Below are 12,697 nucleotides of genomic sequence, written 5' to 3'. Positions count from 1 at the left end.
TTTAAGCAAGCCTCCTATCCTGGTATCTTCTTTGATCTGTTGGCAGTCCTTGCCTGATTATGCTACTGTGAAACCTTGTGAGGTTTTTTTCCTATATTAAAGACACAAAGGTTATTGTTGCAGATAATGTACATGATCATTTAATTTAGCAATATTCTTATGCATGAGGGGCTGCTGTTGATGGGTCACACGTGGTATCCCTACTGTAAATGTAAGAACATAAGGAGCATATGTAGGCAATTCAGCCAATTCAATACCATCATGGTTGACCTTGTCTCTGCCTCAGCTCCACTTTCCTACCCGTTCTCCACCCATTACTAATTAAATGTCTGTCTATCTCCTGTTTAAATTTAAATGACACAATCCTAGTATATCCAGAGTTTCCAATTAGATGTCTCTTCTTCCACCCCACTACCATCATATCCCAATTTTGTGTGTTTGCATACTTCAATTAAGTAAGTAAGCAGTTACACAAAGCTGGTTTTAGGTTGCATATTTTTCAGACTTTTTGTGCATTCTTTAAAATCAAGCTGATCAGTAGATCGTTGATAATTATTTATTTAGCAAATTTAAAAAGTCCCTAAACCAAGCAGTTTTTTCCAGTCCTGTGTGTCGAGTGCAGATTGGCCTCTGCTGAGGCTGTGGATTGGACACTCTTCTATGATGTGGTGCATAGTTTGCTCTCTCCCACAGGCACATAGGGGGCTGGCACTAATGCTCCGTCTTTGGAGGTTGGCCAAGCAGGGCTGTGGCCGGTCCTGAACCTGTTGAGGGTGGACCACTCTTTCCTTGGAAAGTTGAAAACAGGCAGCTGTTGGATTTGAGACCAGGTACTTGTTTGTCGTGTTCTTGCCACACTCTCTGCCAGTACCCAGACTTGCCTGGGGACACTAATGTTCCTGCCAGCAGACTAGATTCCAAAGGAAGCTTCATGAGAAGAGTCCACACAAGGAATCCTAGTCAAAGTCCCAGCACCGAAAAGAAAATGAAAAATCGCCACAAGATTGCATTACAATAGGGCTCACTGTTCAAATCATCAATATTAAGCTACTGGCTGGGATGCTCTGACCTCATCCCTGTTCCTACTGCTTTGAATGGAGATTCGGCTGAGCGCCTAATTCTCCGTTCTTGCTGGCAGTGGTGGTGGGGTGTATAACAGTGGAGAATTCCAGCCCCTGTGGTGGATCATTCTTGTCACCAGCCCATGCCAAACAGGGCAAATGGCACAGGAAAGTTGTTTGAATGCTGTGTTGCTGTTTAAATATAGAAGCCCCATTAAATTTGTTGCAATCAATCTGGATGGTCAGTTGTTTTTAGCTTGCATTGTGAAATCGGCTCCAGTGTAAACAAGCTTCCCATTAAGGTTTAATTGATCTTCTTTTAAATATAAGGTTGACTTTGAGGTGACCATCCCTGGTGAAGGAAAAGATCGGATTTTTAAGGTTTCCATTAAATGGTTGGCAGTGGTGAGTTGGAGGTTGCTGCATGAAGCCCTGGTCAGTGGTCGAATCCAGGTTCCATTAGACTCTGTTCAAGCGCTGGATGTAGCTATGAGGCACCTAGCATCAATGAGGTAATCTAACATCCTGTTGACTTACCAGAAGGATATATTGTTTAAATATTTGATGTAGATTTTTTGTTTCGATTTTATATTTAAGGCAAGAAGAAAAGTTTGAGAGGAAACCTGATGGAAGTGTTCAATATCATAAGGGGTCTAGACAGAGTAGATAGAAAGAAACTGTTTTTGTTGGTGGAAGGGTCGAGAATCAGAGGGCACTGATTTAAGGTAAAAGAACCAAAGGCAAAATGAGGAAAACCACTTGTATAGTCACAGTTTAGGATTTGGAAAGCACTGTCTGAGAGTGTGGTAGAGGCAGAATTGATAGAGGCTTTGAAAATAGAATTAAGCACTTAAAGAAAAAAAATGTTTTGGGGCTATAGAAAAGGGGAAAAATGTTTTGGGGCTATAGAAAATGGGCAGGGGAGTATGACTAGCTGAATGCTGTTGCAGTGAGCCAGTCAGCATGAACACAATGGGCTGAATGGCCTTCTGTATTGCAACCTTTCGATGATTCTGGAAGTCAGTTAATACAACGTTCGGGGAAAAGCATTATACACTTACAGCACTTAACAAGCAGGATTGATGAAGTCAGTGTCGTGGATATGGTCTACATAGAATTTAATAAGGCATTTGACAAGGTCCTACGTGGCAGGCTGATCAGAAAAGTGTGGCTTTTGCTACCAAATAAACCTGTTGGACTTTAACCTGGTGTTGTTAAACTTCTTACTGTGTTTACCCCAGTCCAACGCCGGCATCTCCACATCAGAAAAGTAAAAGCCATGGGACACAGCGGAACATAGCAAGTTGGATCCAAAATTGGCTCAGTGACAGGAAACCAAGAGTAATTGACAGTTGTTTTAGCAAATGGAAAATGCTTTCCATTGGAGTTACACACGGCAAAGTGTAGGGTCTCTTGCTCTTTGTGATATAATAATGGTTTCCTTAAATTTGAGAGGCATGATTGTGAAATTTACAGGTGACACAAATATCGGCCATGTAGTTGATAGTGAAGAAGATTGCAGAATTTTATCAATGGTTTGTTTGAGCAGAAAAGTGAAAAATGGAATTCAATCCATAGAAGTGAGGTTATGCATTTTGGGAGAGCAAACAAAGCAAGGGAAAGTCAATAAATGGGAGGATATTGAGAGGGGTAGAGGAAGTGAGAAACCTTGGAGTGTATTTCCACAGGTTTCTGAAGGTGGCAGGACATGTAGATAACATAGTAAAGGAGGCATATGAATGCTTTCCTTTATTGCACAAGGTATAGAATACAAAAGCAGGGACGGATGTAATACCATATAAAATGCAGGTGAGGCCACAACTGGAGTTTTACATAAGGACATAATTGCTCTGGAGAGAGTTACAAGAATTTTGCCAGGACTGGAAAATTGCAGCAATGAGGGAAGATTAGGAAAGCCAGGGTTGTTTTCCTTTGAACAGAAGTGGTTGAGGAGGGACTTGATTGAGGTGTACAAAATTATGAGGAACCTTGATAGAGTGGAGTGGGAAGACTAGTTTCCCCTAAAGGGGAGGTCAATTACTAGGGGGCGTAGATTTAAGGTGATTGGGAGAAACATTAGTGAGGATATTGGAAAAAACCTTTCATCCAGTGAGTGATAAGTTCTGGAATTCACTGCCCAGATTGTTGGTTGAGGCAGATACCCTCAACCCATTTAAAAGGTACCTGGATCTGCACCTGTAAGGCTACAGACCGAGTGTTGGAGTAGGATTGGAATGGTAGCTAGTTTTTTTAGCTGGCGCAGACACAATGGTCTGAATGGCCTCTTTCTGTGCTGTAACCTATGGTTTTATTTAAAATAAGCATGTTTTTCTCATACTGATGTGTATAGCCTATGAAATAAAAATTGATTGGTCAAGTGAAGCATAGGAAATGGTTCATTTCTTTCTTTTGTAATATACATTAATGTTTTTATAGTTTGTCAATCAACTGTGTTCATATTTTATCAAACCCTTCTACCTATAGGTGCACACATTTTGAGGACATTTAATATTTAGAGATACATTCTGACATTTTATGAAATAAATTTTTTGGAAATGTTATCAAGCCACTATCCAACAGAGACCGACGCCTCAAATAATAATGCATTGACACGTCCAGGCATCTTGCTGAAAATGTGCTTGCTTTTAAGACAGGTCCTGTTTGGTGGGGGGGTGAGGGGGGGGGGGGGGGGGGGGGGGGGGTTGACGCATCTTGTTTGACCTTATACAAATCGGCAGGTGTCAATCCTAGGTGTCAGCTACATTTGGTATGTGAAAAAAACTGCACACTTGTCACAGGATGAGTTGCATCTTGGAATTAGTAACAAGAGTTATGCTAGCCTATTCATTGCCTCTCCGGTGGCCAGACCCAACAAGCACTGAACTGGTCCTCTGCATTGTAAGTCTGTGCATATATTAGACACTGGGCCACATATGGAACCAGATATGTGAATGAAAATGTCCTCCTGACTCTAGCCCTACATTATTTTTTTTAAATAATATTCTTTCAAGAACGTGGTCATTGCTGGCTAGGCAATTTATTGCCCATCCCTAATTGCCTTTGAAGTGGTGGTGGTGTGCTATCTTTTTGAACCGCTGCAATCCATGTGTTGTAGGAACACCCACAGTTCTGTTATGAAGGGAGTGCCAGGATTTTGACCCAGCGACAATAAAGGACCGGTGATATATTTCCAGTTCAAAATGGGGTGTGGCTTGAAGAGGAACTTTCATGTGGTGGTGTTTCCCAATCATCTGCTGCTTTTGTTCTTCTAGATGGGAGAAGCCACTGGTTTGGAATGTTTCTGTTAATTTTTATTTGCATTTTCCAGTGTTTCCCCACAATTACTAACTTATATAATATTTGCCAATTGTTTGAGCAAAGTGTTGCAGTACTCTGGTCCATCTTTGAAATGTTTTTTCATGAATAATCATACAGAAACTATGATCAGCCAGCTTTGTTTAAGAGCCATCTCAAATTTTGCTTCAATGTCAAATAGCCCCTATAATTGGGAATTGGAGTGCAAGGTTTAGCATGACTCATTGATTAATATAACAGGGAAGCTAGCCTGACATGAAACTTTTATATTGGAACAAATGTGAAGTTTTAGTTACAGTTCACTGCCAGGTAACTGCAACCACTGATAATTTTGTTTTGGTCAAGGCTAAGCTGATCTATTAATTTTCCATCAATTTGCATTTATTGTCAGTTTTTAATACTGTGAGACCTTCGTACTTTGTATTCTGTTTTAAGTTTCCAGAAGCAGCAGTGCTAAGAACTGCTTTCAAACATTCGTATCTACAAAATTGAAACAGCATGCAGCAGTAAATAAATATAAGCCTGGGTTTTGCTGGTCAGTTTGACAGGGTTTGGGAAGGCCCCTGTTTGGCCTCAGTCCTGCCACCCATCCTACAGTATGCCAGAAATAATGCTGATCAAATCAATAACCCCTTTCTTTAATTTCAGGTATACTCCTGTTGGCCGATCTTTCTTCTCTCCACCTGAGGGTTACTATCACCCGCTGGGTGGAGGTAGAGAGGTTTGGTTTGGTTTCCATCAGTCTGTCCGACCTGCCATGTGGAAAATGATGTTGAACATTGATGGTAATGCATTTTCTGTTGAACAGTTGAATTGATTGATTGTCCTTTTACCAATTATTGAAGATCAGATTGCCTTTTAAAAAATGCAATGCTCGTTCTATGATTGAATAAATTACACAGGTCCAAGTGTAAAGAATGACCACACGAGACAATGAATTGCATTTGTGGAACTATACCCTTGCAAAAGATTAATTTTTGGAGAGTGGTGGGTGCTTTTGCCATCAATGACATTGTAGGAAGCAACTGGTCAGGTTAGTTCCTATTATGGTCCTTTTAGTCACTTTGGTGTAACTTTTTACCCATGGAGTCCTGCAGCTTTAATTTTTACAATGTTGATCTTCACATCAACATAAACCTGCAGATTTATTTTATCTAGGCTGGCTGTGAAGAGAACGTTTTTGCACAGGGACTTACCTGTTACAAAATGTCTTGCTGAGACCAATAAATGTGATGGCATCAGCAGTGCCTCTTGATGTTGATATTACAGTGTTGCACCAGCATAGCTATTTCTGTTATCTTTGTCATAAGATCATGGCATTAACTGTCACATGCCAACCTTCCAAAATTGACCTGGAGTCTCCAGGAGTTGAACATTAATCTTTTGGATGTACTGCAAGCATCATGAGTGATCAATCATAAGGGCTGTAAAATAAATGAGCTTTTCACTTATTTTTATTAATTATAACACTAACAATAAGTAATAAAATTATATAACTGGTCAGGGTGGTTGGAAATGGTGGGTTGTGTGGTAAAACCTCAAGGAAAATATCGCACCAGAGTTGGCATCATGTGCTTGGGACCACGCCAGTCAGTGGAAAACACAACTCCAGTGAAACCAACAGGCATGCTGCCATTTCACACTCTTAACGAGCATTGATTGGCAAAAAGCGGATCTTCTATTCGCACTTGAGCAAAGGTCCCATCTGATGACTGGCAACTTTCCAGCCCCTTCAGGCACAGCAATGCAGCAATGTGCCTGCAACTAAGTACAGGGAGTCTGACTGAAACTAAGTGCCAGGCTTCTCCAAGAGGGGAGGGTACAGGACGCCTGACACCTGGAGGGTTGCTGCGGGACACTTGGGGATAGGCCGGAGAGTCAGGGAGGTTCAGAGGTCTCTGGGCCTCAAGGGGAGAGTGCAGTCAAAAGGGGGCTTTTGATGAAGGTGTCCCTCACCCACCCTCCTTCCCACTCAAGGCCATTTATTCAGTTTTTTTAAGGGCCTCAATTGGGGTCCTCCACTCCCCCAAAGGCCCTGCCCAGCCCAGCCCAGCTTAAAATTGCTTCTGGGTTGGGTTAGGTGGGATCCCGGTATAGGGATATCCCGTCCGCTCCCCCTGCCTCAAAACCCGTCAGAGTGGAGTAGGTGGGAGGAGTGTAAACTTCTGGTCTTGTACTCATATGCTCTGTTTTCCTCCTCTGTTGGGTCCGATAGGAGAGTGAACACACATGACTGTCCACTAATTTCAATTAACAAAACTCTCATGTTGACTGAATACATTGTGTTTGGGTCATGATGCTGTTTTATGTTCTGATACACACATTCTAACTTGCTAAATCAGCACAATGGTTGAAAGACGATTGTAAAAATTGCAAGTACAATCACAAAAAAAATGTTTCTTCTGTTATCACATAGACAGCAAATGGTCGTGTTAATTTTGATAGTGTGCCTAACTGCATGGAACTTCACATGAGGAGTTGATAGCATAACAGTGACAGCTTGCATTTATTTACCAGATTTTGAGATGTTTCACTGTTAAAGATGCTGTCTCAGTGCAAGTTGTAAAAGATGCTGAAGGTTCCTGTAATATTTCTTGATGATTTCTTCTCATCTTTTTCTCTGTGTTAATAATTTTCACCTGTCACTTCTGAATAGCTGATTTCACACTCAAATTTTGCACTGGGTCAATGTTAGGGACAGTTGTTAGTAGTCAATGACCGCAGTCCATTTTTTTCCCCTATTTTAGTGTCAGCAACAGCTTTCTACAAAGCCCAGCCAGTGATTGAGTTTATGTGTGAAGTCCTTGACATCCGGAACATTGATGAGCAACCAAAACCTCTTACTGACTCACAAAGAGTGCGTTTTACAAAAGAAATTAAAGGTAGGTCTCACCATTTTTCTTTGTTATGGTGATTTGAGTTTATTCACAATTTTGTAAGTGAGCAGAGTAGTTGTTTGCATGCAGCAAGGTACACAAACAGCAATGAATGACCAGATATCTGTTTATGGACGTGTTGGTGAGGGACAACTGCTAGTCAGGAGACCTGAATAACTCGCTGCTCCTTTTTAGAGGTTTTAACTCTGAATTTGCATTCATTCTATCACCTTATCACATCTTCAGTATTTTTCAACCAGTGAATTATTTCTTTTAAATGCTGTCACTCCCAGTAGCCCAAAGCCAAAGGACAGATGAAGCCAGGACTGTTGTACTAGTTAGGTCAGCAGTTGGAAGACCCATTTTGTGTTTTAACTCTGGTTACCAAAAAATCTGTGCAGTTCCCACACAATATTCAAAGTTTTAGACCAACCCTACTGATGTACATCATTGTCTGTTGCAGTAATGGGGCACATGAGAGTCCCTTGTGGAGTCTCACTTGGGTTCGGAGCTGTCCTCTGAACATAACAGAAATACGTGAAAATGCCAAGTAATGTGTTAAAACAATTTTATTGAGCAATGATAATTAAAATAAGTAAAAAAAGATTAGAATTGATAATATAAAAGAAAGAAAACTTCATTGAAAGGAGAAAGCACTTTATATATTAAAAGGAAGGAAGAAACACAACTCTACTTACTATACATATGAGCAGACAGAAAAATATGCCATATTACAAATGTTAACCTCAAATTGGTCTCTCCACGACAGTTCCCTAAATTAGTCTATTCCACCACAGGAACTTAATTTAGTAAAATTCCCTTGATTAAGTCACTAAGTCTCTCAATAACCTTACAAAGAGTCAGTCCATTCCTGGCCTTCCCTCCCCGTAGTCTCCAGAGGTTGACTATTCAACTCCGGCTGCAGCAGCAAATCCTGGAAACTGTCCCTTTAAGCCAAATTTCTGGCTCCTTTCCAGCTTTTCGAGGCCTTGTTTAGACATTCTCAAAACAGGTCTGGTAAACATACATCCTTATCAAGTCATCTCACAGGCACTGCAGACTTACATAAACTTTGCCACTCAAGTTGTTTATGCATCCTTTGATTGGGCATCAATCAGATTTTATGTCCATCAATCATTCTTGATCTCATTGCATACAGCAATTAACAGGGGCAGAAGTATCAGTAGTTAACTCATGATATAATTCTAATGCAGGCATGAATATTTACTTTCATGCTCAAATTCCATAAGTCCTCCCACCATGTGGAGTTTTGATATAATCAGTTTTTTATTTAATTAATTAATATACTCATCATGCTCTCTGTTCTTTTCGTTGTTCTGGCAGCTGTGGGACATTATGACCCAATCTTTCCGCAAGCCCCCATAATCGCCCTTCCATCCTATATTTTACAAGTTTCTGAGACATCTGACGGTAAATATTCACAATTCTTGATCACCAATTCTGACAGATGGGGTAAAACAGAAGATCAGTTGGGGAACAGGGCATGATGTTTATGTATCCATAATTATATTCCTATATATTACTATATATATAGTATTCCCCCTCTCCTATATATGCAGTTTGTGTAATCTTCAAATCAGTTCCAACAGCTTCCATTGAACAATTTACTTGTCTTTGATTAAATCCACATGTTGCTTTGGGGTGGCCCCTTATCTTGTATGGGCACACAATCACTTCTCTCCATGTGTTACACCCTTCCAGCTGAGTTCCTAATACATAATCTCCCAAATTTACTGCATATGGATAGGTATTGTGACATTGTATGTCACTGTCATCCCAACACACTTAGCTCATTTTAATTAAATTTCCCTTTTTCATCCATCTCACAATCCTCATTTTGAGTTCAAAATGCTGAGATTCATATGTAAAATTACGATTTAGGGAAGAAAACACATTAAAACTCACACAGGTGCACATTATCCACATAGATTCTTTACTACACACACTGTATCATTGGAAACTTCCACTTGGTGCACCATTCTTACAACATTTATTTTAACTTAAAATTCAAGTCCAAGCAACAAAATAGCACGTGATTTTATTTTAAAAAGGAATGAATTACTTCAGTGGTCTTGATTCTTCTCTCTTCAAAGAAAACTATAATTCATAGCTCAAGAAAAAGATAAATTTTCACAAGTAACAAAGTCAGTGGCATTGTACATTTGCCGTGACCAGTGATCACTCTGTCCTTATCCTTTGCTGCCGTTCCAAAGGAACATACCTACAATTTAATCCGCACCTCCTGACCCTGCCCCCCCCACTCCCAAGTCCTGTCCACCATTTACAAGGTACAAGTCAGGCCACTTGCCTGGATGAATGCAGCTCCAACAATACTCAAGAAGCTTGACAGGACAAAGTAGCCCACTTGATTGCTACCCCTTCCACATACGTTCAATCTCTCCACCACCAACGAACAGTGCAGCCGTGTGCACCATGTACAAGATGCACTGTAGAGCTCGCCAAGGTTCCTTACGCAGCACCTCCCAAACCCACAACCATCTAAAAGGATAAGTGCAACAGATGCCTGGGAACACCACCGCCTGGAGGTTCCCTCCAAGTCACTCACCATCCTGACTTAGAAATATATTGCCGTAACTTCACTGTCACTGGGTCCAAATACTGTAATTCTCTCCCTAACAGCATGGTGGGATGTACCTATGCCTCAGGGACTGCGGTGGTTCAAAAAGGCAGCTCACCACCACGTTCTGAAGGGCAACAAGCGGTAGGCAATAAATGCTGGCCCAGCCAGCGACATACACATCCCATAAAATGAATTTTTAAAATATACACTAGATCAATAGTACAGCACATGGCAGTAATCCACTGAAACATCAATTGAGGGAGAGATTTGAACTCAATACTGTCTAACTGCCGTGAGCCAAGCGAAGTTGCCAAAGATAAAAACAGAAAGTGCTGGATAAACTTAGTAGGTCTGGCAGTATCTGTGGAGAGAGAAACACAGTTAACATTTCAAGTCCATTGACTCTTCTACAGAACTGAAAGGGGATAGAAATGCCAGAGACCACATATAAATAAATACCTGAGATTGTTGAATGAAATTCCATTCTCCCCTGTTCATTATTCAACAAAAAAAACGCTTAGTAGTACCATATTCATTGACTTGGTTGTTGGAGACCAATGTAAAAAGTAATAATGAAAGTCCAGTTAAAATGTCATACTTCGCATTCAGACACAAATTTTGGGATGGGGACTATTTCCAAACGTTGTGCTGCTGTATGAAACTTGCCCTTTTTAAAAAAAACTTGGCACATTTATACATAGTTTGGCACCTCTATAATGCTGCTTCTGCTTGGTTTTCAGATTCCTTTGTTCATGGTATTGTAGGAAACTGGGAGGGAGGAGGAAGTAATCAGTTGTGAAACTACCAATGAACATGTTTTATGGGAGAATAATCTGAGATTAAAGTTGCCACCCAGCGTCCGTGTCTTTATACAGTGGACAAAGCACAACAGATCTGCCGCTTTTGTACAACAGCATTCCTCCCATACCACAAAACCATTCATACATTGTAGGAACGGAATTGCTCGTAGTTTTTTTCTCTAAAAAGCGCAAGCACTAACGTAAATATTCAAACTCTAAAGGAGATTTGTTTGTGTTAATGGCTTTCCTGTTAGCAGGTAGCTTCTTGTATTGTTGCTGAATAACAAAAGGCTGTGCACATTGTCTGCAAGCTGTTGAATGATTTATCAGGTTAAGTGGAATATTTTCCCACATGCCCACTCCTCTGACGCAAGCAAACACACTCACTGTTGCCCTTTTTATATTAAGAATCACTTGGAGCGGTATTACCTTGCCGCAGACTCTACCTCGTTTATATCATAGGCAGATTTGACAACAATGGCAAAACTATGCAGTTAATTTAACATCAGGTTTACCAATCCACCCAAGACATTGGCTGACGCTACCAGCAGTGGTGCAGCAACAGTACAGCAATTCTGAAATGTATTGTTGTCCAGACCCAGGATTGTGTGGCTTTCTTGTGAGCTGTACTCATGCTCGGAGGCACTAGAGGGAAAAACAGATTTTTCGGGGCTCCGGATGTGAGAGAAAGTTTACACCATGGGGTTGCCTCCTGACACCTAGTTCAAATGCTCATATTTCTTGTGTGAGCCTAGAGGGTGAGTATTACTGAGTGATTCCACTGATCGATGGTTCACTGGCAAGTCAGGTCATGTCCTCAATGGACAACTACGCGTGTACTCCTGGTAGAGGTGCTGGATGACATTCCTCCCCATCTGCATCCAAACCAATCAACTAGTTCAGCTCAAAATAGTGGGTGCAACCTTGGATCGTGATTGCCAGCTTTTCAGTGCTCTAACTATCTGAGCCTTCAAGGGATCTCTTGTATTCTTGGTCTTGACCTTTCTGTTCCGGCCCCCACAGGTTTGAAAGTGGAGGTAACCCACTGTGGACAGATGAAGAGGAAATATCGAGTGTGCAATGTCACCCGGCGACCAGCCAGTCACCAGACGTAAGTACACACACAGTGAAATTAAAGTGGTTTATTGATCTGTGAAACACAGTCAGGTTAGCTGAGCTTTGCAGCAGACTTCAGTGCGCCCATTTATTTCTGGATTACAGACCACCTGTAGATCTCCAATATCCAAGTATTACATACCTAAGTAATGGCGTGAGAGAGATCAGTTCATGGACACAAAAAGAGTGTGCATTCACAACCAATTGTGCAAATTATAACAAAACAGTTAGATTTACGCCTAAGAAGTGTGCATAACCCTGATCCAAATTGATGATGTTTGATGCCATGTGATATCCAAGTGTAAGATCTTTCTCCATCATCAGTATGCCAGAATGCACGTTGGACTGCCATACAGTGTAGAGTAACAATGCAGTGTCACACTTGGTAAAATAAAGATTACATTCAAGAAGTAGAAAGAATAGAAAACAGTCTCCAAGATAATACAGAGGAATCTGAAAATATCAAAAAAACTCAATTAAAAACAGAAGATGCCGGAAAGTAGTTCTGCCTCTCACCTTGTTGTACAGAGGAAGGGTGTTAAATGTTAAACTGCCATTTGTCTTTCCAGGTGCTAAAGGCTGTGAACTCTCGCCATTTTCTGTTTTTATTTGAGCAGACAGTGCCTTCTGTCTTTCGCAAACCATAAATACATATGAACATATTTTGGAACAATTGCTGGCTTTGTCTAGCTCAACCATCTCTGTGTAAGGGTGAAAGGTCTAAATACATCATCAGTATATATTGGTGCACACGGTTCAGGGGTATAATGTGCCCGTTGCTGGAAAGTGGATTTTTACGTTTTTTAAACAGCATAAATGACATGAAGATTTAGAGGGCAATAACCTAAAATGCAGCAGTTGAGTCTCTCTACTGTCAGTATATGCTATTTCTCTTTTCTGAACAGTCTGAAGCCTGCAAAAGTTTAT

General features: G+C 40.8%; 1 protein-coding gene across 1 annotated transcript in view; it reads left to right on the top strand.

Moving 5' to 3' along the window:
* LOC144509276 (protein argonaute-1-like) overlaps window positions 1–12,697 on the top strand; it is a 101,569-nt gene that overhangs the window by 34,621 nt on the left and 54,251 nt on the right. Inside the window, exons 4-7 of the mRNA XM_078237897.1 lie at window positions 1,392–1,573; window positions 5,025–5,161; window positions 7,124–7,258; window positions 11,678–11,765. Of these exons, the coding sequence (XP_078094023.1) occupies window positions 1,392–1,573; window positions 5,025–5,161; window positions 7,124–7,258; window positions 11,678–11,765 (542 nt within the window). The remainder of the gene's footprint in view (window positions 1–1,391; window positions 1,574–5,024; window positions 5,162–7,123; window positions 7,259–11,677; window positions 11,766–12,697) is intronic.

Source organism: Mustelus asterias, chromosome 21 (genome assembly GCF_964213995.1).
Source record: "Mustelus asterias chromosome 21, sMusAst1.hap1.1, whole genome shotgun sequence".
Taxonomy (NCBI): Eukaryota; Metazoa; Chordata; class Chondrichthyes; order Carcharhiniformes; family Triakidae; genus Mustelus; species Mustelus asterias.
Note: the sequence above shows the minus strand (reverse complement) of the source record. Positions and strands in the feature narration are given on the sequence as shown.